The sequence below is a fragment of the Bolinopsis microptera genome, chromosome 7, assembly GCF_026151205.1.
Source record: "Bolinopsis microptera isolate Bmic1 chromosome 7, MBARI_Bmic_1.0, whole genome shotgun sequence".
Lineage (NCBI taxonomy): Eukaryota > Metazoa > Ctenophora > Tentaculata > Lobata > Bolinopsidae > Bolinopsis > Bolinopsis microptera.
Genome location: NC_087078.1, coordinates 5,912,055 through 5,937,802, shown reverse-complemented (window position 1 = coordinate 5,937,802; position 25,748 = coordinate 5,912,055). Strand labels below are relative to the sequence as shown.

At 38.3% G+C, this 25,748-nt stretch overlaps 1 protein-coding gene across 1 annotated transcript; it reads right to left on the bottom strand.

The window, feature by feature from the left end:
* Positions 1-4,625: 4,625 nt before the first annotated feature.
* On the bottom strand, positions 4,626-15,414 carry LOC134818138 (uncharacterized). The gene is made up of 13 exons (XM_063827570.1): positions 15,290-15,414; positions 13,089-13,197; positions 12,597-12,933; positions 12,083-12,178; positions 11,225-11,820; positions 10,482-10,905; positions 10,183-10,285; positions 9,450-9,548; positions 9,112-9,257; positions 6,839-6,962; positions 6,287-6,568; positions 4,849-4,942; positions 4,626-4,728 (listed from the first exon to the last, which is right to left on the bottom strand). Exons 1-13 carry the CDS (start codon positions 15,369-15,371, stop codon positions 4,698-4,700), a joined length of 2,523 nt encoding a protein of 840 aa, XP_063683640.1. The 5' UTR covers positions 15,372-15,414; the 3' UTR covers positions 4,626-4,697.
* Positions 15,415-25,748: the final 10,334 nt, after the last annotated feature.

The following is a 25,748-nucleotide window of genomic DNA, read 5'->3' as shown; positions in this document are numbered from 1 at the left end:
TCATTTTGCATTTGAGAACGGTCAATCAAATTAATATCATTTCCTTTTGTTTGGGAAAGAGAGACACTGGCAGCGGTCCACTCTACCCATGATTATGGGTTTTGGTAAAATATATATATGTATATATGTATAGACGCTTTGGCAGTCAATTGTAGCCTACATTTAAGTGTCCGTAGATTCGAAAGTATAAAAGATACAGTCATCTCGAACCACAGGTTTTAAAGATAATCGTTGAAGCTTTAGTTTACATTGTATTGAAAAATAATTTAACGTCATCATCATCACTTGATGACGTCATCAAATTAAGTGTTTTTAAAACTTGATTTTTAACAAAGTAACAACTTTTCAAATCGATTTTACACCATTAAGGAGTCATTTTATTCAAAATCTGAGGACATTCTACCTTAGATAATTGTTCAAGCATTCCGAAAATCTACCGGAAAAGTTTTCTACCTTGCTCCTTCATAAAGATATTTGCTATTGAAGTTAGCGCTTTTTTGAAGAATAATTTTATAAAAACACAAAAGTTGTGAATTAGTATTCTCTGGTGTTGGGCCATCCCTTGGGTTGTGGAGCTCAATTTTGCTTCTTAAAGGTGTAAATTGTGTTATAGGCTAGTTTTAAAGTTAAAAATCTAAAAGTTGCACACGTGGGGACACGCCCAAATTGATTTAAAATAGCTAAAATCACTAAATATTTTGATTTTCACGATTTTTATCAACTTTGGAGTCCCGTTGTGATCCAAGTTCTTTTTGAAATCTTCTGAAACTTTGCATGCTTATCAAACTATATATTAAATACCACTATGCAAAAATTTACGGTGATTCAATATTGTATGCGCACGCAACGTCCGCTCAAAGTTTGCACGTGCGAAAGGTGAGAATTTTGCTCATTCGTGATTTCGAATATATTCTGCTTTCCACGATATTTAAATGGCATTATATATGAATTTAATGCCAACTTGAATGAGTAAAAAGTGCCATATTCAGTCGTTTATCGACAGATATACCTACCTAAACACAAGGAAATGTTTTCAAAGGCAGAATTTCGAAATCGTTGAAATTACCTCCTTATTAATGAAGTTTCGAATGTGTAAATTATCCTGACATTAAAATCAAAAAGAGATGATATTTGACCAAAACCCATAATCATGGGTAGAGTGAACCGCTGCCAGTGTCTCTCTTTTCCAAACAAAAGGAAATGATATTAATTTGAGGAACCGTCCGCAAATGCAAATTGATACCGAGAATGAAATCTGTCGCTCGCTTTTCCCATTTAATAATGAATTAGCTTTATTACAATTCGTAAGCCGTGAATGAATGGGAAAAGCGAGCGACCGATTTCATTCTCGGTATCAATTTGCATTTGCGGACGGTTCCTCAAATTAATATCATTTCCTTTTGTTTGGAAAAGAGAGACACTGGCAGCGGTTCACTCTACCCATGATTATGGGTTTTGGTCAAATGATTATATACTTTAATTTCGGATCGAGTGAAGCGAGTGATACACATTACTTTAATTAAACTCATGCTGATCACAATACAGTACAGGGAAGTGGGTAACACGGCTTGCAGTCGCAGCTGCAGCTCCTCGCTGGCGGTAATATTTCAATTAAATGAACAAGAATTAAGAAAAAGAGAATTTAAGAAAAAAAGAATTTTATTTGCCATAGAATAATCAATACTTGATTGACGATGTCAATCCGTCGAGATCGTTGCTCTGCGAAGCAAAGCAACGATCGTCGTTCGATGCGATAGTAGAGGCTCTTACGGGCAAAAAGACGTGTTTTCTGCTACAAGTTTAGAAACCTAACCGCTAATTGGACACAATAGTATGATGTCTAAGGATCGATAATATGTTAAGAAGTATAAATTTGGCCTTATTAGTCACGTGCTATACCAATGCGCGTTTTAAACTTTGACAGTCTATTACTCTAAGGCAAATAGAGAAATTATATTCATATTTTGTCAGCAATAAGATCACATTGTTTTCTATTTGGTGTGAAAATATGAGCTAGAACGGACATAATCTCGCTGAGTTATAGCTGTTTGAAATTTATGATGAACGCGTGGGTGCCAATTGATAACAACTAAATGCTTTTGCGCGTAGTGCGCGTCGAAAATTTGGCAAAAACGCTTGCGGAGTGACAATATTCAAACTTCGATAAAGTATATGAAGTGGATACTTCTCGGAAAGGAAAAATTTAGGCAAACACGATGTGACTATTTTTGGGTTGATTTAATACAACTGCAAAAAATTATTCAAACTTCAAGCAAAAAAGTCAAAATTTTTACCACTTTTTTTGGGTTTTTGCCTGCACTAAAATAGAGGGATTTTTAAAATTTTTTAACCATCTTGTGCGGCTGTCTTTTAGCTACCTTCATGCAAATTTTGCCGACATGCCAACAAAATTAACTTGCTCAAATTATCAAAAAACATGCTTTTTTGGCCTATTTTTGGCCCCAAAATCGGTTTTTTTGCAATTTTAACGGTGCTAACTCAGTCCAATCATTTTTAAACTACTTTTAATCGATTCTACGGTTAAAAATACGTCTAGTAAGGTGTATCTGGGGTCCCTAGCGTATCGAGCAGACAATGCCCGTAAGAGCCTCTACTAACCAGGTGTAGTAGAGGCTCTTACGGGCAAAAAGACGTGTTTTCTGCTACGAGTTTAGAGACCTAACCGCTAATTGGACACAATAGTATGATGTCTAAGGATCGATAATATGTTAAGAAGTATAAATTTGGCCTTATTAGTCACGTGCTATACCAATGCGCGTTTTAAACTTTGACAGTCTATTACTCTAAGGCAAATAAAGTAATTATATTCATATTTTGTCAGCAATAAGATCACATTGTTTTCTATTTGGTGTGAAAATATGAGCTAAAACAGACATAATCTCGAGTTATAGCTGTTTGAAATTTATGATGAACGCGCGGATGCCAATTGATAACAACTAAATGCTTTTGCGCGTAGTGCGCGTCGAAAATTTGGCAAAAACGCTTGTGGAGGGACAATATTCAAACTTCGATAAAGTATATGAAGTGGGTACTTCTCGGAAAGGAAAAATTTAGGCAAACACGATGTGACTATTTTTGGGTTGATTTAATACAACTGCAAAAAATTATTCAAACTTCAAGCAAAAAAGTCAAAATTTTTACCACTTTTTTGGATTTTTACCCCCAAAAAAATAGAGGGATTTTTCAAATTTTTAAACCATCTTGTGCGGCTGTGTTTTAGCTATCTCCATGCAAGTTTTGCCGACATGCCAACAAAATTAACTTGTTCAAAATATCAAAAAACATGGTTTTTTGGCCTATTTTTTGCCCAAAAATCGGTTTTTTGCGATTTTACCCCCAAAAAGTCAGTCCAATCATCTTAAAACCACTTTTAATCGATTCTACGGTCAAAAATACGTCTAGTAAGGTGTATCTGGGGTCCGTAGCGTATCGAGCAGACAATGCCCGTAAGAGCCTCTACTAGTGCTTTCGCGCCGCTGCGGGCGCGCTTGTTCCACCCAGCAAACCCTACCAGCCGGGGAATATCTCCAAAAGTAAAATAGATAGAACCTTCCGGTTTTCAACAAAATGTCCGTCTCGTAAATTTAAAGGAGGCTCCCCAGGAGCACAATTTGGGACAACTTAGATTCTGAATTAAACCGAAAAGTTTGATTTTTGGCTAAATAAAAGGTCACAGCTTTTAAACTTTGCAAAGTCATGTCGTTGTCATGACTACTAAACTAAATGCAGCGTGCGAAAGGTAAACTCGATGTGACGCGCGACGCCAAACGTGCTGTTGAAAATCTATCACCTCTAGCAAGCCCAGCAGGCGGTAAGGTTTTCTGGGTAGATTGTAGTATGATTATTGTGGGCATCGTTCTAGCTTAAAAGGTGATGGAGTTTGTAACAGTAAAGAGAACAGTAAAACCAATTTTAAACTTGATACTGCAAGAAAAGAGGGTACATGATGTGCTAAATTAAATTTTTGCGGCGCGGTGTGGTCGTAAAACTAAAAAGCACTACACTACTTACGGAACTAAACGGAAGTATAATATTAGTACCCGAAATCCGAATTTGAATGCAAAGTAATCTGTAATAGTAATACTAATATGGAATACTACGCAAACCTTATTTGTTATTGGATTATTGACTAATATCAGTTAAATTTTTTTAATTAACTAATCTACAGCTCCGAACACTGATAATAATGAATAATTTCATCCATAATAATTAGTTAAAATACTAATTATATTCAATTATAATTAGTTAAAATACTGATAATATTCAATTATAATTAGTTAAAATACTCATAATAATAATTATTAATAACCAAACATCTGTGTATAGTAATACACACACTCCCCAATGGTACAACTACACCAGAATCCACATCTATTATTAGTAACATTCTGCATGCTATTTAACATACTCCTCAACACCATGTTTACATGATACCAAATTTGCTCATATAAAATAAATTTAATAATCAAAATAAATTCACTTGTCAATTAGTCCTTTTTGAGTCCAATCAACAGTTTGATAGTAAGTATAGTTTCATGATATAGTTTGAGCTGCTGTTGATGAGGTAGCATCTGCCTTACGGCTTACTCAACACATCGTAATTAACTTTAAGCTCAAGGTTGTCTCCCTACCGCTCACACAATTCTTGAGTTCTTGGTGTTTACACTGATTCCTGTTTAATTCCTGAGTCTTCCTATTAGCGCCTTTCTGGACAGTATGGGAATATTGTGTGTTAAGCTCACAAATTTCAAGAGATCAGAGTTGAGGGATCAGTTTCTATCGTATGATCAATACATTTTATTACAGCTTTTTAATTTTCAATCTTACCTGTAATATACGACTATAGCTGCCCCAATTGCCAATAAAATCGCTACAACGATACCAATGTACAGACCAGTGAGGCTTTTTCCTTTTTTTCTTTCTGCACAAGATTTTGGGTAAGAATAATAATTTCGGCTGTGAAAAGTTCGGTCAGTTTTTTAACTGTTGGCCGAAAAATGGATTTTATGAATCAATTTGAGAACAGTGAAAAAATTTGAATTTTTCCGTTCACTTTTTTGACCAGTATTAAAAATAAGAAATTAAAAATTGGCCAAGGATTTAAAACTTTAAGTCCCGAAATTTGGATTCCCAAGTGGTGCAAAAATCACACAACAAATAAATTTCTGACACCACTTTAGGGTTCGACTTAGGGTTATCAGCTTGCTTATCTCGCCTAGTTTAACGGCGAGATTACTGTGTGTGCTGATAGCTTTTAAGCCATGGCTACAGCTGTTAACGACAAGGAGTTGTCAGTTGGAGGGTCTGCTCGGGAAATTCTCTGCTTGGATACCTAAAGCGATGGAACAAGTCGGGTGCACTGCTCCAGTTGACGTGACGTCAGCAGTGTGTAAACGTGCGATGAAGGACACTTTGGTATTATTGTTTTCTGAATCGTTCCACTGTGCGGTTTCGGGCGGAAAAAATGAATCAGCTGAAGGCTGAGCTGAGCTCCATCAAGAGCCAGCTAATAGTTATCGAGAATCAGACGTGGCGGTAATCAGCTAATTAGTATTACAGGAGCAGGTTGTCCACAACATGAAGGACAAGCAGCTCGACGCAGTATGAGTAAAGACTGTGGTCAAGTCTTCATTGGAGAGCAACTTGAAAGAACAGTTCAAGTCATACAGTGAAGCTGCTGCGGAGAACGTTATGGTCTGCCAGACTCGCTCAGCCTGTCATTCCGCCGAATTTATATTCTATGTTTATGAACATAATAGCCTGCAGGGTCCCCAGGTAACATCCAGGTCCCAGGAGGAGGATCGGAGCAGGAACGTTGTATTATTTGCCATTTGGACTGCCAGAACAGAAGGACGAGAATGTTTAAGAGCGGGTACAGGAGATATTCCAGGAGATAGGACTAAAAGTAAAACCTACTCTGCAGGCTACCATGATAGTAGGAAAGATTCGTAAAGAGAATTCGAAGCGCCCAGTCAAGGTTTCGTTATCAAGTCACAGCGCTGTCCATCAAATATTATAAATTATTCACTATCATTTTATATGTTTTAATTGGTCATTAGAACCGCCGTCCGCCTGGTACCGTCCAGCTTTCAATGACAATCAATGAAGTACCATATTTAGTAGTACCATATTTAGTAGTACCATATTTTGTAGTACCATATGTTTGGTTATAAATTATAAAAGCATGATATTGAAACTTTTGAAGAAATTACTCGAATTGCAACACCAGCTCACAAACACAAGAACAGGTGATTACTATTCTTACCAATATGAATGACCGTATCGGAATCAGCATCAAACTCCATCCTACCGAGATAATTGATCCGGGATCTCCATTCAGCCCCAGAACAATCATAAAACGGAATCTTTATTTCTACAGCCAAAGGCACGCCCCGGTAGTCAATCAAAGGCAAGTTTACAAGAGCGTCCCTTTCTTTTTCTGTCCACACTTTATTTGTTAGTTTCACTGTGTAAAAGATGGTTAGTGCTTTTGTCTCATTGTTCCAGCGACAACCAGTTTTCCCTCTTACATCCACTAACGTGCATTCTGAAGAGATGTTAATGCAGTATCCGAACATACAATACCTATGAAATTGAATACAACATCACAGATTTATTACTATGAATTAATATCGCTATAATTGTCTTTTAAAATGTGTAAACGTTATTTGAATTGCACATACGTAGATAGAAAATATTTTTATCATAAACAGAATACAGATCTAAAATTGACCATGGAAAAAGAAATAATTATTACATGAAAGCTAAGACAATCATAACTTTGTTGTCAGCACAATTATGTAAACAATGTAAATACCGTTAGTTTTAAGACATGGTACCACTATGTGAGTACCACATTTATCTGATCTTGTAACTAAATTTTTCCATATTTGCGTTGAAGAGTAGTAGTAGTCTTCATTAGTGTCTTCATATTCGCAAACCTATTTATATAGAATTAAAGCGTTTTAATGAAGGTGATATAGGTTTAAAACATTTTAGAAATGTAATTAGAATATGGGTCACGAAATCCTCTCCGAACCTCCACGTGGTGTGGCCTGGTTGGCACTAACGGGTGGTGTGCTCTCTTGTTGAGTACAAAGGTTGGGCCTTGCCAACTCAAAGTTCCCATAGGAACCAGGAAGACAACACTAACAGCTACCAAGCACCAGGAAATTTCTCTTTCAGATATCAGGTTACAAGATAGTACACACACAAATGACGATACATTAGACACAGATACCTAGCTCTAAGAGCTACTAAATCACCAGGAAATTATCTTTCAGCTTTCAGGTCCCATCGAAGTCACCCACCACAGAGCTAGGGATTCCAATTCGCTCATCCTGACTACAAGGACACACTGATAATGAGTAGTCCTGGCACTTCTCCCTCCAGTAACCACTTTTCAGGTCTTTTCAGTTAAGACAGCTAATGCGTAAGGGCTGACACACGCTAGACACAGGCTCGTGATAAGACAGAATTAGGGATTTAAACTCTGACTACGAGGACACACTGATAGCGAGAATTCCTGGCACTTCTTCCTCCAGTAACCACTTTTCAGGGGACCGGGTTAGCTTTGCCACACTCTTCATTGAAGTGTGACTGGACGCTCTACAATCATCTAGTAGCAGCAGAGTTTGACTGACACCCTTACTGGTTCTATTCAGTTTCTACAGCGGAAGATCTCAACACTCGAAAACAGTTCATCTCGGACATCCTGCAGAGCTGCTTTTTCACAGCCTGCCCCATTACACGGGGAACCCTTAGATCTACAGTACCCTGGTGGCGAGCATAGCTCACTAAAGCATAGTGGACCTCTTTAGTTCTGAGACGCAAAGCTAACCGGATCAGGAATAAACATCAATGCAATGCTTAGGGGATGCAAATAGAACATACAATGTTTATCGAATGCATTACTCAATCTTTTGATTCATTTTTTAGCTCGACGTTACATGGTAACATTTCAGGACTGACATTCCTCCTTCAGGTTAATTGAGGAAATCATACCCGCTATTTGCGTTATACATGGCAAGTATCTGGACTTAAGATAACTTAGGATCTCCATCAATCATAAATTCCTCTCAGATTCCCAGGCTGCATTTAAAGCGCTTAACAGCACCAGTTTTAACTCCAGGTTCGTTCTGAACATCTCAGACCAACTCACTAGGTATTCACATCGAGTAGGACTTCGTTCCAGGACATTAAGGAGTATACGGTAAAGAACTAGCGGAAGAATTCGCAAGGGACGATCAATCCAACAACATCCCCATAGGACCAGAACCCTTCCTCCCAAATAGGCCACACTCAGTGACAAAGGAACATTCCACTTGTGATGTTCCTCTACAAATTAAGTACAGGAACTTTTAATTTTCTGGAACTCACATCAGATGGCTAACATGGTCGCTTTCAGAATAGGTCACAGCCCACTAGTTTATTTTCAGAACGTGGCAAACAACGTCAACTTCAAGACGCAAGATTGCGAACACTTTTCAGGAGAAGCAGCAACATCCCAGCACCTCCTCTACAAGTGCATCCAGATCATGACGTTCAGAATGAGGATAATTGGTAAACTCTACCTTAACAACAGTAAACTACATCATATCTTCAAATTTGTGGAACAGTCGACAAGACTGGATAGGGAAAACCCTTTTGGGTAACCTCCTTGGATTCTTCACCAGGAACTTTCGCTAAATCCCATACTAGGAACTCAACCTAGGCCCATCTCCGCATAGAGACATATCTCCCAGGCTTTGACCTTGCTCGGAAGTCCCTTGTCTACCCGCAGAAGTACTACAACGGAAGTGGGTTTGCTCTGAGACAGGTAGTGACAGCTTCAAGACTCCAGGGGTCTGTTGCATTGATATTTATTATTTTATGATTTCGTATATACTTTGGGAGTCCTGGCGTGCAGCTAGCAGGAGTTGCATTCTGTGGGCACGGTGAGAAGGCCTCCATCTTAACGTAAGAGGCCAGAAACCGTTGACCAGAACAGAGAGAGAGAGAGAGTAATTAGAATATGAATTGTGGCTGTTGGAATACTCCGAAGTAAAATAAGTGTGAGATAAAAAAAGCTTGTGTGGAGTGGAAACTAACCGTGAAATCAGCTTTTTGAAGATCCCAAACTTGCTCATACGTTCCATAAACGAAGGGATACACAAATTTGCACGATGCAAGTTGAGGTGGTTCGTAGGCGCCAGTGCGCTTTGAGCAAAATGATTCCTCCTTGACGTAATCGGTGCCTGAAAAGTAAGGTATTTAGAGATAATGAAGAACAATGACCAATCACAACTGCACCCTGCCCTCCAACATTCAAAATTTGTGTCGCAGACAACAAAATTTTGGCCTCTCATATATGAAGTTATTAGGCAAGGTTAACATTACAAATGATTAGCCACTGGGTTATGACCACAGTTTCTATAAGTCTTTCTTACCATCTATTATGTATTTCCCGTGGACATTATCATCAGGACAAATAACTTTAGCTGTTCGGTCCCCTTCGTTATCTGTGTACTCAATTGACATTCCCGGTACTGAGGGAAATAGTTTAGATGCCATCAGTTATGAAAAAAGTAGCCTCGATCGCGATAATATAAGATGTAATTATTTTTAACTCTGTCAGTATCATATTCTCATGCTGTTATTGAATGATTAAGAGTGAAATTGAATTTTAATCGGAAATATTATTATAATAATATTTCCGATTAAAATTCAATTTCACTCTTAATCATTCAATAACACTATAGTGTTAAGTTAATGATTACCTTATCGGTCATGATTATCACGGACATTGCTTTCACGTTGAAGACTTTAACATGAATAATTATGTCAGTGAAAATAATGTCTGTGGCATTAAGGTCCGTGAATAATAAAGTCCGGAAATTATTTCCATTAATTTTAGTGTGTGTGTGTCCCTACATATGCGTAGATAATGATATGTGTGTAGCCGATCACTATATTAGCTTATTAGTATACGAGGACAAATATAATCACTCCTCAGTCACATTCTAGAGTTCAGAAAAAGAGTAAAACACTTAATAAATCACCAAACATTTTCACAATTTTTTGGAAATGGGCGGTCATGATCGTAAATAATTATGGCCGTGAAAAATATGGTTCGTGAAAAATTTGTCCGTGATAATTACGACCGATAAGGTACATTCTTACATGTGTCGAAGGACGATATCGGAGCTTTGGTGCAATCGTAGTATGATTTCACTAGTAACGATTTACTTACGTTAAATGAGTAATCTTCAAGTTCCAATCTGACCTAACCGAATAAAGGTGTCTATCAGAACAAATGTATTTGTACATGATTCAATTTTAAAGCACGGCTATATCAATTCGACTAACAATCTTGATTTGTTACTAGGGCATCTGAGAATTACAAAAATGCAAAGTTATTAGTGGAATAATATTGACCAATGAGTACTAAAAAATACAATAAAGTTACATCAAGAACTTACCTGGCAAGTGAGATTGGCCCCATCTAATACAACATATTCTGCGTTCACTGTGAAATCTTCGCGGTAATTCTCCCCGTCCCCGTCATACACTTTAGTGTAGAAATGATAGAATTTGCCCTCTGAATTGTTTAACAATTCGATCTCCTTTTTGGAATCAGGAGGCCCATAAGCCAAGCATACAAGATCAAAATCCTCGCCCACAACGATGGTGTCATCAGAGACAACCAAGAAAGACTTGATGTGCATCACTTTAACTTCAAATTCCTCTGATGATACCTTTCCTCCCTGAAATTTTCGCCCAGCATTGCTGTGATAGTCGACGTTACATTTTACATCGTATTTATTGTGTCCAATCTGTATTGGGCCAAGAGTTAGAGCACTCATAAGTCTGTCGCCATACGTTTTCGAACTCTTGATCGTAAATCTGGGTATCATTTGGTTATCTATTGCATTTTAATGAAGGAAAAATTGCAATAAAAAATAGGTTCAAATATAATACATACATGTATGTGTATATTGTATGTACTCTGTACATATAAGATTTGGGATTATATCATATGGTGTCAACTGTGACTGTTATTTCTTATTTATAGTAACAATTGTTAGCTATAGACTCGGTAATTAAGATTAAGATTTATTTCTGGTAGTATTAATATCGGTTTATCATATAATTTCATCGTGACATTTTCAATTCCATCACTAGATATTAGCAGTAACAAAACCGTTTAAATCACTGGACTCACTCGATATCATCGCTGTCCACAATTTTAACCCACTCAGATGATTTTTCTGTACGTAGCATCCATTCAAAATCAGGGATAGGATCCACCCATAAACCTGAAGGTAGCTGCACATCAGCTATACACTTAAGCTCCAGATACACCTTTTCAGCAACCCATCCATCAGATCTCTTTTTTCCGACCCCTTTATCGGTGATATCGACTAACATGACAGTCACAAGATTTGGGTTGGATTTAAGAATGATTGCATCACCATCCCACTGAACAGCACAATTAATAAAAGAGCTAGCTGTGAGCTGACTGAGGTCAAAATTCCCAACTGTGGTAACTCTTTGTTGATCATCATGGGATTCTGTTACCACCACTGTTACATCACGTGAATTTTCTGTAACTGCATCTGTAATTGAAAATGTTATGGCAGCAACTTTGTCACCTACTGCGGAGCACATGAACATTGCAGGGAATCCAGAGGACATGGAGAATGCTTCTGTAGTATCTGATATTAATCGCACTGCCAGTGTTATTTCTCCAGAACTAATGACAACTCCATTTTCCCAGGTTACGGAACAAGAGTACTTTCCGTCGGCTCCTGCATCTACCTGGATGTTAAGGACTTTGTTTACAGTTTGATTGATGACGTGACTGGTTACATAGTGAGTACTCACGTTACTATCATCGAGGGAAACATTTTGTGCATATTTCTACCTAATAAAGTAAAACTCCGATTTACCACGCAACGCCCCGATTTACCGCAAACCTCGATTTACCACGGCTATTTCCTTTCTCCCAAACTCCGCGGTAAATCGGGGTATTACTGTAATACTTGTTATAATTAACTGATAATAATAATTTGTATCTTACCTTGGTTATCTTAAAAATAGTTTCGATGACTGCATCTCCATCAGCAAGATCAGTTTGTTTGGTGTCAATTGTGTACCAGGTTTGATCCACCATACTCTGTGAAAGTTGGACCAGTAAACAATGTGTACTAATTCAAGGTGGTCAACAGTTTAAGAATGATACTTACTTTGGCCAAACAATGACAGCTATGAACACAAAAATAAATGGGCATAGATCAAATTTTTTAATTGAAAATCGTCTTTTCGTTTCATTCATAAATATTGTACAAACATTTGTGGGCTCAATAAGATAGTTTGATAATGATTTTTAAATTTTATATCCATTGTATACACGATTTTGACCATGATTTATTTCGGAATTTATTTGTTTCAGGGATAATGATATAGGTAATCTTTACTTACAGTTTGAGCTCTACCTGTATGAAATTGAATTACAAAATTCGAAATCGATACAAATTAGGTTGTGATTTGGAAGTAAATGAAAGTTAAGGGTGAAGAAGTTTTTCCACTCTTACTTGTATATTAAATTCCCACGATACAGTGTACTTAGTCACCACATCACTGTCTGGGAACTGACACACAAGCTCGTGAGACTCATCCTCATAAGTATGTTCATTATCGGCAGGAGCCTTTGTAGTTTTAGCAGGAAACACTCGAAGAAGAATACTGTTGGAATTGAAATTTGTCTCGTCCGATGTCATCCCTTGACACTTAAATTGATTATCCACCGGGTCATTGTTATCGTTGTTCGTTATCAGTGATATTTTCATCTTTTCGATGAGTTCATCATTTGATTCCACTTTCGTTTTGGATACCTCTTCGTAGACTGTTAACTTTTCGTCGTTTTGAAACCTTACAAACCGTTACAATTATTTCAATGAGATTTGATTTAAATCTTATGATTATAGACATCTAATTCATTGTGGCTATTACTCAAAGAAACTTAGTCTTAGGGAGAATTTGATTAAGCCGGTAACAGAGTACATTCATATAGTATTGTAACTGACCAATTAATCGATTTCGCTCCACCGGCAATATCACACTCCAATGTTAGCTTGAAACCGGAGACAAGCCGTGTTACTGGAGACGAATTGAGTAACAGTTGTAATGTAGCCTCTGAAGAATAGCTGCATTATTTGATGATATTCATTAAATGAGAATGATATAATTATAAACTTACTGCGAGCAGCAAGGTGTATTGTCTTTTTAATGTTTTTTAATATTGCAACTACATATTCAACTTTAATACTATTCATCACAATGCTGGCAAGCATTACCGTCGCCCTTATATTCACAATACTATTTACCCCCTATACTATTATATCCCCTTTATTGTTTTCCAGGCATTAAGACTTTTTCGAAAGTAGTTCAGCAGGTACATTTAAGTTCAAAACATTCTAATTCAATGTTTAAGATGACAGGAATAAGAAATAGTTATATGAAGGTTTTTAAGAAATTTGCGCAAAATACGCGCCAGCATGTTATACGAAATTAGGTAAAAAACCCAAAATCGCCATATTCAGGTGCCTTAAAAACCATGTTAAAATTGAGTTAGAGATCTGAAACTTTGCAGGGCGTCTAGACCTTGTCCAAGTCGACAGTAAAAAAAATTTCATGTTTCAGGAGTATCGGGAAGTGGGTTTTCTGGAACCCCTGTTTTACAACAGATTGTCGTGAAGATATATATGTATAGACGCTTTTTGCAGTCAATTGTAGCCTACATTTAAGTGTCCGTAGATTCAAAAGTATAAAAGATACAGTCATTTCGAACCACAGGTTTTAAAGATAATCGTTTATACTTTAGTTTACTTTATATTGAAAAATAATTTATCATCATCATCATCACTTGATGACGTCATCAATTTAAGTGATTTTAAAACTTGATTTTTGACAAAACAACAACTTTTCAAATCGATTTTACACCATTAAAGAGTAATTTTATTCAAAATCTGAGGATATTTTCACCTTAGATAATTGTTCAAGCATTCTAAAAATCTACCGGAAAAGTTTCCTACCTTACTCCTTCATAAAGATATTTGCTATTGAAGTTAGTGCTTTTTTGAAGAATAATTTTATAAAAACACAAAAGTTGTGAATTAGTATTCTCTGGTGTTTGGCTATCCCTTGGGTTGTGGAGCTCAATTGTGCTTCTTAAAGGTGTAAATTGTGTTATAGGCTAGTTTTAAAGTTAAAAATCGAAAAGTTGCACACGTGGGGACACGCCCAAATTGATTTAAAATAGCTAAAATCACTAAAAATTTTGATTTTCACGATTTTTATCAACTTTGGAGTCCCGTTGTGATCCAAGTTCTTTTTGAAATCTTCTGAAACTTTGCATGCTTATCAAACTATATATTAAATACCACTATGCAAAAATGTACGGTGATTCAATATTGTATGCGCACGCAACGTCCGCTCAAAGTTTGCACGTGCGAAAGGTGAGAATTTTGCTCATTCGTGATTTCGAATATATTCTGCTTTCCACGATATTTAAATGGCATTATATATGAATTTAATGCCAACTTGAATGAGTAAAAAGTGCCATATTCAGTCGGTTATCGACAGATATACCTAACTAAACACAAGGAAACGTTTTCAAAGGCAGAATTTCGAAATCGTCGAAATTACCTCCTTGTTAATGAAGTTTCGACTAGCTGTGTAAATTATTCTGACATTATAATCAAAAAGAGATGATATTTGACCAAAACCCATAATCATGGGTAGAGTGTACCGCTGCCAGTGTCTCTCTTTTCCAAACAAAAGGAAATGATATTAATTTGAGGAACAGTCCGCTAATGCAAATTGATACCGAGAATGAAATCGGTCGCTCGCTTTTTCCATTCGATCACGGCTCACGAATTGTAATAAAGCTTATTGATTTGAAAAAGCGAGCGACCGATTTCATTCTCGGTATCAATTTGCATTAGCGGACTGTTCCTCAAATTAATATCATTTCCTTTTGTTTGATAAAGAGAGACACTGGCAGCGGTACACTCTACCCATGATTATGGGTTTTGGTCAAATTTACAATCGAATTATACATCGACGAAACTTTTTATACAATTGCAAAGTTAGAAATGTATGCTGCTAACCGTACCCCACACTTCCCGCGATTACCCGTTGCAAATGATAGAGATGCTATAATTGATTAAAAATAAATGTTACATTAAATGTAATGATAAATAACATAATACTAGAAAATAGAAACCTTGGTCTGAGTCATCACAAGTTGCTTCCCGCACAAGAAAGAAGCCTAACCAAGGCAATATTGTAGATAATAACCGTATCATCTGCACAGCTATCTGCAGTAGCACTTTACTTTGGACTGTACTTCTAAAAGAAGAAAAAATGTAACCCCTTTTGGGATAAATAAATTGATTACTGAAACAAATTTAAACGGCAAATTGATGGTATACGAAGGTGATTGAAAGATATAATAGGGTCTATCAAATCCCTTGGGCCTAACATCAACAGTTCCAAAACGTACGCAAAAAAAAGCAAAACATCAGAATCCATGCTCGCTTAGTTGATCCTGCTAAATGTTCAAATAGTAGAGTAAATTACAATTTTCGAGAATGAGTTTAGTACTGAGCCAGACGGAAGGAAGCTCGGAACACCAACAAAGACTAGCATGAAGCAAATTCTGTACATGTGATCAATGACAATAAGATCACACGCGACGGTTGCCATGGAATAATTGTTTTTGTGTGTGATCAATACAGTTGTAAGAAAGGTGGTACACGGTCCATGAAATTCCGCCGAACAAAGTGAGTTGAAACCTGATGCCTTGCCATCTGGAGACACCAATTTAATTAGCCATCTGGAGACCCTAGCAAACTCCGATATTCTGGATCAGGAGTAAAGTCGGAGTTAGAAACTAAAGTCGGAGTTAGAAACTAAAGTCGGAGTTAGAAACTAAAGTCGGAGTTAGAAACTGATCCGAGTCATCAATACACATTACACCCGTTATAGTGCTAAGGATGACAAAATCACAAAAACATGCATTACATGTTGCTTTAATAAATTGTTGTATGTATTTTTGATAGGTTTTCTCAAAAATCGAATTGGAGAAACCAAAATTTATCCTAATTTGTTTAGACTGGTCTACGTTTAATGTTTCTTAATCTAAAGTTATAACACACATAACCCCGGCATGCGCAGGGATTATATTTCAATTTTTCCCGCGACGCGCGGGAAAAGTTTATAATAATTTCGAGTGCGAAGCACGAGGGATTATTATGAAAATAACCCCGACGTGCTTTAGCACGAGGGGTTATTTTAATATAACTTAAGCGTGCCGGTGTTATGTGTTATAAACCCCTCCGGGTTAGTGCTAGGACCAACAAATTTGACATTTTACTCTTAAATATAGCTATATGAGATCATTATGGAAAATATGAAATGGAATTGGGGACTACCAAATAAATACAACTAAGGTACTATGACTTTTGAAATTGGCGTTATATCTAAACATTATTCCTCAGTCAGAACGTTGAATGAATATGAATATCGATAAGGGGCGTCGAGTTAAGCCTGGCAAGCGATAAAAGCTAATAATGATATCGTGTCATGAAGTTTATCAAAGTAGACGACTATAATACATGGCTTATATCAAACACGACAAAATTAACCGAACCGGACAAAATCAAATGTAACCGTCGAGACAAGTTTTGGAACTGGTCCAATTAATGTAAGAGTTTAAGTAATGTAAGCAGTGTGCTGGAGTTTTGCCAGCGCCTGCAATTAGACCGATACGTAGATCGAGTGTATTTATAGTTCTTACGTTAAGCCATAGGTCACGTGACATTTTTTACCAATGCGCGTCGTAGTAGTTAGTCACGTGATACACGTCATCAAAACACGTGACAGTACGCGGTTGAAATTCTCATGGAATGTCAAAACAAAACAAATCTTGTTGAGCCAAATTAGCGGGGCGGGATTATAAAAGCTGTGCCGGGTTATTTATTCAGCGGGAAAAAACTAACAGCGGGAGCCGGGATTATCAGAATCTATTTAGCGGGAGCCGGGATTATCAGAATCTTATTCTATCCCGGAGGGGTTTATAAAAATACAAAGTCATTGTTAATGTTAATAATATTGTCTGTGTGTATTCCTGGTAATACCTTATTGGACCTTATTTGGACGGACATTACATGAACGGACATAATTATGAACGGACATTAATATGAACGCTCGAAGGCATTCAAAATCATCAAAAATCCGAATTTTTTCATTTTTTTGACGTTTTTTTAATTTCAGCAAATGATTTTTAAATCCATTTTTATACAGTAAGTAAGAAAAGCTGTCATTAAGCAGTAAAAATGTTAAAATATGTGTACATGATCAGTGTCTAATATCACATATCATCTTCATCAAATGGGTTTTCGTGCATGAAATAGTCCATGCTTAAACAAGCATCAGTGATTTCTAGCTTTATGGAAACCTTTTTTATCAAACTACCCCGGTCCTGCATTTCAGTGTTAACTTTTACAAGCCATTCGGCGTGATGTGGTTTTATCTTGACAACTTTAGGTTAACCTTAACATCACGTGGAGCTTTCCTAGCACTGTTTCATTACCTATCCTCAGTAATATGAACTATAACAACGTCGGACAATGTCCTTGGCAACACGATTTACCGTAATATCTAGAGGCTGGAACAAGTTTGTCATGTTGGCGGGGACTAGCTCATGAACTATGTTGTTGAGTGCCATAATTTCGTTGACTTTTTCCGCCAAGTGACCCTTGAAAACATCATATACTAGTAGAGTTTTCTGTGCCTCCGGCAGACCAAGGAGAACCTTTCCGTCGTTAACTTACGGCACAATAAAGTTTTCATAGTTGTCATATTCTGGACAAAAAGTTCGAAATGGAAAAAATTTTGAAAAAATTTCAACGGACTTTAACTTGGACGGACATTAATTGAACGGACTTTATTTGAACGGACATTAAGATGAACGCTAGGGCCTCCAGCGTCCATGTAATGTCCGTCCAAATAATGTCCGATAAGGTAAACTATATTATTGGATCAATGAAATACGAGTTATTATACAATTTAGATATTTTAAGTATCACATTATGGCATGATCACTTTCTTGATCTTCGGCTTCCTCGTTCAATTCTTCGGAGTTATTATTTACCTCCACATCTTTTAACAGTTTACACTGAAATGCAGGACCGAGATGGTCGAATAAAAAATTGTTTTTAAAAATCAGGTATTACTGATATAATGCTTTTTTAAACACGGAATATTTAATGCACGATAACCCATTTGAGGAAGATGACCTGTGATATGATCATCAAACCTGTCATATTTAGTATCAGTTGTTTTTACAAAACTTTCATAATCATAGATATTTTGACATTTTCAAATAAGGTCCGATAAGGTATTCGTTTATCACATGCCTTTTCATGCGATATCAAAACTTTCGCCGACGAGGCTTGCCAAGTTATCAAAAGTTTCGATAACTTGCCGAGGGTTATTATATCGACATTTTCAATTTTCAAACACGAGGCTTGCCGAGTTTTGAAAATGTTGATATCGCATGAGAAGGCATGTGATTAAATTTAATGTTTTAATACACTTTCTTTGGAGCCAAATTTTGCCCGGAAAGCAGAATTTGACTAGACGTTGGTTATGAATCCCACCAAAGCAAAACTAGACATGTCGAACTTAATTATGTTTATAATGTCCAAACTATGAATAGCTCTCATTAGGTTAGTATTTCGGAACTGGAAGTGGAAGGAAGGCACACAACCATTATGGTGACTTGGCTGCCACTCAGGGGCGCGAACTCCTCACGTCGCTCATGAGGAAGGCTTAAAGTCTAAACAGGAATACATCATCGTTCATGACAGGCAGTGTTGAGACCTACCTTCCTTGAACTCAAAAGTGCTGGCAAAGCTTCTTAAATTACGATCATGCTTTGTTGCCTACTTTTGTTTGAGAAGCTCAATTAATACTCGCGGTAGATTACTGGCGTCCGGTCGTATTGTTTATACTTGTAGATTTAATGACACCCACTATCGGCACCTGCTATTGTTTGGCATCCATCATTGTTTATACTTGCCCCTGTTAAATAACTGCAGACCAGAAGAGACTTGAGGAATCAAGGGACAGCAGTCTTCACGCCAAAAGTCTTCGCACCAAACAATGAGCTGACAAATTCCTGAGATACCAACAGTTGAGCTATAAGAACAGTAAACATTGATCAATAGATATTTTGAAATCTTTAATTACTGCTTAATAGCTGCCTTTCTTGCTCATTGTATGAAAAATTAATTTACAAATTATCTGCTAAAATTTTAAAAACGCAAAAAAAAGATGACAAAATTTGGATATTTGACGGTTTTGAAATTTGAATGCCTTTGAGCATGGGTAGTTATCGCATGGGTAGTTATCACATGGGTAAATTACATTATATTAGCGTAAACGAGAATGAGAGAACAACTATTACATAATGGACATTTATTACATAATCATGGGAGAATAATATTTCTTAATTGATTTAGTTTTACTTTGCAGCTCAGTCATCAGTACTTAATTTTAATCAGGGCTTGAAACTGGCTGGAGGGGGTTCGTAATCCCCCAGTACAGCAAACCTGTGCTTCATTTGTTAATGTTCTAAAAATGTATGTAAGTTGTTAATGATAATAATAATATAACGAACCGCTTTGATTTTATTTTCCAGATCCAAGTACCCAATTATAGATCTCAAAACTGAGTTGCATAATCGATTTTTGCAGTCTGACCATGTCTAACTCAAATTTTGAATTACAACCATTACATTGCTGTTCACTTTTTAAGCTATAATTTTACGTTTTGTCCATTTTTGTCATTTTAACGTTGCAGAATCTTGTACCAGGAAATATGGTATTGGAGGTGGACCCAATTCGGAAGAATCAGAGGAGTGTTAATGATCTTATTGAGGAGTTAGTTGAGCACCGGACATGGAAATATACACTTATGGTCTTGTATATTTCCATCGCTCAGGTTTACGCCGCTACCAGTTCCTTCGTTACTACATTCGCAGGTACTGAAATTACTCTCATTACAATTTTAAAATCATACTGAATATTATCTAAATAAGCTATCTACTTAAATACCTTATCGGACCTTATTTGGACGGACATTACATGAACGGACACAATTATGAACGGACATTAATATGAACGCTCGAAGGCATTCAAAACCATAAAAAATCCGAATTTTGTTCAATATTTTTTGACGTTTTTTAAATTTCAGCAAATGATTTTTAAATCCATTTTTTATACAGTAAGTAAGAAAAGCAGTCATTAAAGCATTAAGCAGTAAAAATGTTTAAATATGTGTACATGATCAGTGTCTAATATCACATATTATCATCTTCATCAAATGCCAATGGGTTTTCGTGCATGAAATAGTCCATGCTTAAAGCATCAGTGATTTCTAGCTTTATGGAAACCTTTTTTTTAATCAAACTACCCCGGTCCTGCATTTCAGTGTTAACTTTTACAAGCCATTCGGCGTGAAGTGGTTTTATCTTAGACAACTTACGGTTAACCTTAACATCACGTGGAGCTTTCCTAGCACTGTTTCATTACCGCCCCCGAGTAATATGAACTATAACAACGTCGGACAATGTCCTTGGCAACACGATTTACCGTAATATTTAGAGACTGGAACTAAACAAGTTTGTCATGTTGGCGGGGACTAGTTCATGAACTATGTTGTTGAGTGCCATAATTTCGTTGAAAACATCATATACTAGTAGTAGTAGTGGTAGAGTTTTCTGTGCCTCCGGCAGACCAAGGAGAACCTTTCCGTCGTTAACTTACGGTACAATAAAGTTCTCAAAGTTGTCATATTCTGGACAAAAAGTTCGAAATGGAAAAATTTTTGAAAAAATTTCAACGGACTTTAACTTGGACGGACATTAATTGAACGGACTTTATTTGAACGGACATTAAGATGAACGCTAGGGCCTCCAGCGTTCAAGTAATGTCCGTCCAAATAAGGTCCGATAAGGTATACCATTGCATATTGCCTCGATTAAACTTCTTATCAGGAAAAATATAGTTGGACTAAATAAAACATCTTACATTATTATGGGAGGCACGTATCTATTGCAAATTCAGACCGATTTATTATTATATAGCATACTATGTCTAGTGTCTGCAGTGACCTCCGCTATCTGCACTTCCGGGAGCAGCCTTCTCCAGCACTGTCAGTCCTGCATTCGTGCTTATACCACCCTGGTCTGTTGCCATGTTAAACAGGAAACCGACCCAGAAATCACCCGAGGGGATCCCAGGCTATTAAATGATGTTCACTTTACACGCGCTTTTGTTACGTTTGATTTTTACACGCTGATCGATACTCAACACTAACCTCGACACGTGTCACCTCCTTATGGAGCTCATGCCAACCATGAAGATCCCTCCGAGGTTTTCTCGCGGAAAACCTCCCAACTACTCTCTGAAGGCTCCCTTTCTACCTCTTGAAACTCTACACCTACAAGCGCAGGCTGCAGCTACTTTTCCCCAAGTTAAGTACTGTAAAATTTATATGCACTACCGTCGTGGTGCTGATGAATTACAATTGTCTATTTCCTATTCTCGTTCGGCATCCTACCATTCCAGTGCTCAACAAGAAGCTGACTACAAGTCAAGGAAGCAAGCAGGACTAGAGGAACAACTACAACACTACAGTACTCGCAATGAACACCGACCCCCCTACAGTTATTACCTACACACACCGGAAGTGACTCAGGTTATTCCTTATATGGGGTCACGTACATTAGTGTTTATTTTTAGATTTACTGTCTGCAGTCTATTAGTAACTGATTTATTATTGAGATGGAGAGTTTTGAATTTTGATAGTCTATTTTATGAAATATATTGAATTATTAAACTCTAGCCCTAACAATGTGTATCATAATACTAGGACAATCACCACACCGGGTTCGAACAGGCAACCTCTCACTCCTGACACGCACAATACTTACATCTTCTTGTCAATTCTCTGCCTGAACCTATACTCTGTGTCCCATTTCTTGTGTCCCACCCTGAGTCAAAACAGCATAACTGCAGATGTATGCAAAAAACAGCGGTCTGAGCGGACTGAAGCCGCAGTCTCGCCACCCGGCTGGCCCGCGGTGTCAGTCCCGCCACTAGCCCGGGTAGATATTACAAAATTTACTACACTTTATACCAACACTACCTGTGCTACTTCCGGGAGTGTGAGCTGCAAACTCAGTACACGACATGTACAATGTAACCAAAGTACATTGCTGAACTATACATTGAATGAGAGAGTTGCTCATGTAGCCTTTCAACCTCCTGTTGACACCGAGAAGTCATCAAGCGAGAACAAGCCGGATGGAAACATGAATCGCTCTAACTCTGCCAACTCAGCCACCTCGCAAGGGTCCAGAGCATCCTCACGACCGCGCCTACGAAGGCATAACCCTTACCCTACCGGAAAGAGGGCTGAAGACGACGATGAGGGGGATGACCCACCAAATTGGTCTAGTCAAAGATTGAAGACCCAATGCGAGGCAACCCCCCATAACCAACCAAGAAGCCAATTCATCTTCATCATTTCTTGGTAACATAAGCTTTATGGGTTTTGCAAGGAGCTTCAGCTGGATATCCGGAAACACCGACCTTGAGACCCCAGCTGAGGAATCAGATGACAATGGTGACTGCAACACCGAACATCTTAGTCCTCTGAAAGTATCGCTCCCTGTCAGTACCCCTGGGACCCCTGGAATAGTTATTCATCCTCCATCTGATGCGGGCCCAAAATACAGTTGCCTTACAACTCCAGCCTCAGTTAAACCGGGACAAGATGCATTCTTTACTGGGTACGGTGATCCTGAAATCACCCCAGTGCCCCGAACCAAGGCAAAAGGTTTGCCTAATACACTTAAGGCTCTGCTGCACACGCCTTCCCTGTCACCGCGCCAACTAATACAGGAGAAACATCGAAACAGGAGACACTCCTTCTCGAACCGGATCACTGCGGCAACGCCGAAGGTCTCAGAGGAAGTCGAGAAAATCCAAGACAGATCACGTCATATATCCGAAGGCGATGTAGCATCCCTAAAAGCGACCAACACAGATGCGAGCCCACTTCAGTACAAAAGGTATATGATACAGGATCAAGGCCTCCACACATGCGACGGACATACCTTTGAACTGAGTGATCGATCTTTCTTCGAAGACTCCGAAATTTCACTCCATTCCGTTCAATCAGCGATTAAAGACGCTCTTCGGGAAGTTTCCCCAGAAATCACACCAGGTCAATCCATATCAAGCTGCACTGAACTGTTTTGGCGCCCGAGTGTTATTAGATCACTGTGCAATGACCTCAAATCTGGTCTGCAACCAAAAACATCCAGCCCTAGCAACCCTGAAGACAAAAACTTTCTGAAAGCCTTGCTCGCAGTCATCAACACTCGCTTAGGAGCATTAGGAAACAAAAACCTCCTGTTCAACGGCCTCAGAATTGTCTACTCATTTGACAGGACCTCCAGAATGCCGCTGAAGAACACAACCAAAGACGATGATATGCCTCTTGTCATCCTCCATATCGGAAAGCCTAGAGACCTCAGCATCAACCCCCTCAGATTTAACCCAGCCATAGAGGCCACCGAAGTCTGTGATGTGAGCCTAGGCAACTTCAGCCTAGTTACTCTGTCCCCTGAGTCAACTAAACACCTTCACTGCTACTTCCCTCCCGAGACTAAAAGAGGCGATAGCGGAGATGAACAAGTCCTGATCATTCCATATGTCGAAGATGTACCAGAAGTCAGAGATGCTTCAGCAACCTCACTGACAACGAAATCGCAGCTCAACATCAGCGACATTGAACCCCCCACTCCTGATATAACACCACCAGTATCTACCACTGAAACGTCTGCTAGCCTACTCATAAATACGATCGAGACATCGCTTCCGATCCCTACTGGCTCGATTACCGCTCCTGATGCCTACTGCACCAAACACGATATTACAAGTGTCGACCATTCCCTTGAACCAAGAAGCACATCTAATAAACAACACAGTGAAAACTCAGTTAATGTCATAGAGGGAGAAGAGATCGACTATTGTAAGAACCTCCGATGGTTCAGCATACGGTGTGTATTCAGCATACCAGTGTGTGTTCAGTTTACCAGTGTGTAATACCTCTTGGATATTAATTCTTTGTACATCGGGATAAAGTTAATTGACTCCAGCCAACGATAATTGGTGCACCCACGTCAGAGGAAGGACCAAGATAAAAGTGACAACCAAGATAGCGTTTTGGAGCAATCACAGAGCTGAAGCGAGAGCAGTCAATCATAACTAATCAAGCTAAGTTAAGATATCGCTCTGAGGAACCCTTCACGGTCGGTAAACGGAGTTAGTCAATCGAGAAGTAATCAAGATAACACAATTCTCATTAACGACCTCCTAATGAGGAGAATATAAATATACGGCACAATGCTTAGTTGTGGCTCTCTCTGCTCCAGTCCTCACCAACCTGGGTTCTCTCCACAACGGACTCTCTTACGACAGGATGGAATACTACTCTTGGAGGAGCACTGACGACATATCATCGTGAACAGCGGGGATCATCACATATCTAGAGTCCAACCCAGCGGAACTCCTTTCCTGTAACTAACTCCTTTCCTATACTGAGGTGAGTACTCCTAGGACGGGCTAATAGGTTACGTGTTAAATATTCTATTGAAGACTATTGTATGTTCACTTCTAATTACCTTGATGTCGGAAGTTCCATTCCGGCCCCCTTAAATAGGCGTATGTTACTAGTCTCTACACTGAAGTATGTGACTAATGAGTCACCAGCCAGGAAATGTCCTGAGCTATAACTATGATTGAAATTACTAAGTTCCTTCCCGCCACTTGCGGGAATAATACTCCCGAGTATCCGTGGTTGGGTACCACTATATTAGTGGGACGTTACGAACTCGGGACCCTCAGACCCTGGTGGACCTGAAGGAAGACATGATGTAGGTAAGTCGAACTCGTTACTCCGGCTAGCCAGGCATAATCATGTTTCAAGAGTTGTAGGAGCGCTCTTGTGGAGCCTAAAATAAGCACTCCACCCTAGGTTTATCTAAGTACAGTTTGGTCCACCCTTGTAGATTACGGTAGTCTTCCACCTGACCGCCGGGTCTTACAACTATGAAATACCTAATGTGAACAACATCGATCCTATTGTGTTTAGATACATTACACTTGATCTATTTAAAAACGCAGTGAATTCGCACAAAAAGAACGCCTTGATGTCCTTAATGTCAACCCTTGGATTAAAGGGCTCTAACAACGTCACTGTGAATAAGAAGAAGGTCTGCGATATTCTTGAAACGTGTAAGACCACTGGTAGCACGGAAACAATGAAACTGGTCACACATCTAACCAACAAACTCGGAGACTCTGTGATTAAATTGGAGCTCCTCACAAACAATCTCCCCCTGAGTAACTCCGCCCGAGAAAGAAAAAACGACCTTGTTGCATTCTGCAAAAGCCAACACGGGTGTCATGTAACAACTCGACTCGTTTTTGACCGTCTAGACGAGAAACTATATGGGAACTCACTCTATGACAATACTATCCAGTCACAGAACACAAAATTTCCCGTAAATGAGCCAAATTCCGATAATCTTGGTGACCACACAA

What these genes read in the sequence shown, in the direction of transcription:
- LOC134818138 (XM_063827570.1), bottom strand. Translation starts at nt 15,371, where the DNA reads ATGATACGGTTATTATCTACAATATTGCCTTGGTTAGGCTTCTTTCTT. An exon ending in TTGTGATGACTCAGACCAAG is followed by an intron (nt 13,198 to 15,289) that starts GTTTCTATTTTC and finishes GCTATTCTTCAG; the next exon opens with AGGCTACATTACAACTGTTA. An exon ending in GGGCCAATCTCACTTGCCAG is followed by an intron (nt 10,286 to 10,481) that starts GTAAGTTCTTGA and finishes TTATTCGGTTAG; the next exon opens with GTCAGATTGGAACTTGAAGA.